This window comes from Ammodytes marinus (genome assembly GCF_949987685.1).
Source record: "Ammodytes marinus genome assembly, chromosome: 21".
NCBI lineage: Eukaryota > Metazoa > Chordata > Actinopteri > Uranoscopiformes > Ammodytidae > Ammodytes > Ammodytes marinus.
This window is the reverse complement of record NC_137225.1, coordinates 22,802,824-22,805,323: the sequence shown is the minus strand read 5'-3', so window position 1 is coordinate 22,805,323 and position 2,500 is coordinate 22,802,824. Positions and strand designations below refer to the sequence as shown.

The window sequence follows — 2,500 nt, the reverse complement described above, 5'->3', positions numbered from 1 at the left end:
TTGATATATATACAAGACGTAACCTTGCTTACTTTTTTTTTTTTTTTTTTTTTTTTTTTTGCTTCTTTTATTCGCTTTTAAATGTTTTATAATGTGTTTTATGTATTCTAATCTTGCCCCTGTAAAGCACTTTGAGTGGCCTTGTGTCTGAATTGTGCTATATAAATAAACTTGCCTTGCCTTGCCTTGCCTTGCCTTACTTATATACTTTTACTTAGGTCACATTTTCAAAGCAGGAATTTTACTAGTACCAGAGAATTTTAGCAGTTTAGTTTTTGTGAATACTTCCTCCACCATTGGCCATGTGTGCAAACCAAACGTGCGCCACCAACTGTACATTTGGCGCCCACTATTACTTAGGGGAAACCATAGCGACACCAGTAATATATCTATCTGATCGGGCTGCCTTCCTTTTGCCGTTTTGCCAGATGAACGAACGAGAGAGAAAAGTGAGACGGACCAGAGAGAGAGAGAGAGAGAGGCAGAGGGAGAGAGAGAGAGGGAGAGAGAGAGAGAGAGAGACAGAGAGAGAGAGAGACAGAGAGAGAGATACAGAGAGGGAGAGAGAGAGAGAGAGACAGAGAGAGATACAGAGAGGGAGAGAGAGAGAGAGAGAGACAATGTGTTAGAGTGGAGAGGAAGTTACAAAGACATGATTGATGATTGACGAGTGATTCAGAGTTAAGGATGAAAAAAAAAAAAACTGGGAAAAAAGGTTCACCAAGGACAGGCAGCACTAAACTGAGAACATTGGTTTTACAGGAGGAAAAAGGAACTTAATAGTGTAAGATAGACAAAGAGAGTGGAGCAGTGAGGGGAGATAAAGCCCAGTAGAATGGACTTTCTCTTGGTTTAATAGGGATTACAGGGCCCATCTGATGCACTTTGCGGGACCCCTTCGCTCTCTCATATGGCTCTAGATTTAATTATTCGCTCCCTTTAAAGAAGGCCAGCCCGCCGCACAAGAAAAAACACACACACCACACAGCTCCATAGCCATAATCCAAATTCGTTTTTTTTTAAACTGACACCAGATGTGGAGCGGCTGGCACTGGTTCTTTCATGTGATCAGTATTGGTCACTGTGTGTGTCTGTGTGTGTGTGTGTGTTTGCGCGTGTGCGCGCGTGTGTGTGTGCGTGTGTGTGCGTGCGTGTGTGTGTGTGTTGTTTGAGGGTTAACACTATAGGTTTAATGGTTCAGGTATGAATTAAGTTTAGGGTCAGGGTTAGTGTAAGAGTAAGGGGCTAGTGAATGCATTATCTCAATAGGTGTAATCACAAGTATAGCCGTACAAACATTTGTGTGTGTGTGAGAGTGAGTGAGTGAGTGAGTGAGTGAGTGAGTGAGTGAGTGAGTGAGTGAGTGAGTGAGTGAATGAGATAGCAAGTGTGTGAGTGAATGAGTGAGTTAGTATGTGTGCGTGCTTGGTGCCTGCGTGTGTGTGTGTATGTATGGTCTTTTCCATGAGTGTTGTACCCACTCTTGGTGAAGCGTGGCGGGTTGTCGTTGACGTCAGAGAGGGTGATGCTGACAGTGGTGGTCCCAGAGAGCCCGCCCATCTGTCCGGCCATGTCTTTAGCCTGAATCACAACCTGGTAGTTCTCCTTTACCTCTCTGTCCATCCCTGGCAGGGCTGTCTTGATTAAGCCTGCAGAAAAAAAAACAAAAAAACAACACATTTTATTTATTTGTTTATTTGACAGGGACTCTATGGTCTTAACATATTTTATACAATTCCCACCCCCACCCCGCCTCCCCGTTTTAAATGTTTTGATTTTAACAGAACTTGAATTTTAAATATTCCATGTAAAATAAGTAACTTAAATATACAATGTATGTATAAATGCCATGGTGTAGCTGTGTGTGTCGGTATGTGTGTCGGTATGTGTGTGTGTGTGTGTGTGTGTGTGTGTGTGTGTGTGTGTGTGTGTGTACCAGCAGTACCAGAGTTAGCTATAAGGTAATTTCTTTTATCTGTAGTCCCTGGGCATAATATGTTATTATTTAATAGCCTCATAAGTGTCAAATCACAAGTAAGTCTTGAAGAGCTTTCCAATCTACTCTTAAAGGTACAGTGTCTGATAAAAGAGTATTTTGGTGGCATCTAGTGGTGAAAGTTCTAGATTGCAATGCTCTTAACTACACCTGCTGTTTGGAGAATTTACAGAAGCTACGGTGGCCTTCAAGGACAAGAAGCTATAGTTACTTAAGATGGCATCATCCACCGCTGCCTAAAATCTTTCTACAATATCAAGTGATGAGGTGAAGATGTATTTAGTTATTTATTCTATAGTACTTCTTCTTCTTGGTCTTCCAACAGATGCATTTTCCCCAGAACGCCCACTATATATAAAAACACTTATGGACGTTACATTTCTGCCTTTTTTTTTGACATAATGACAGTCACCCGAAACATCTTGAGGTTTTGAACTTCTGCTCAAATAAAACAAGGTATTTAAAGAGGCGTCCTTGGGCTATCGGAAATTATAACTGACAATA

The 2,500-nt window shown here is 41.5% G+C and overlaps 1 protein-coding gene across 1 annotated transcript in view; it reads right to left on the bottom strand.

The window, feature by feature from the left end:
- LOC307268117 (cadherin-10-like) overlaps positions 1 to 2,500 on the bottom strand; it is an 87,379-nt gene that overhangs the window by 23,103 nt on the left and 61,776 nt on the right. Inside the window, exon 5 of the mRNA XM_080050640.1 lies at positions 1,482 to 1,649. Within this exon, the coding sequence (XP_079906766.1) occupies positions 1,482 to 1,649 (168 nt within the window). The remainder of the gene's footprint in view (positions 1 to 1,481; positions 1,650 to 2,500) is intronic.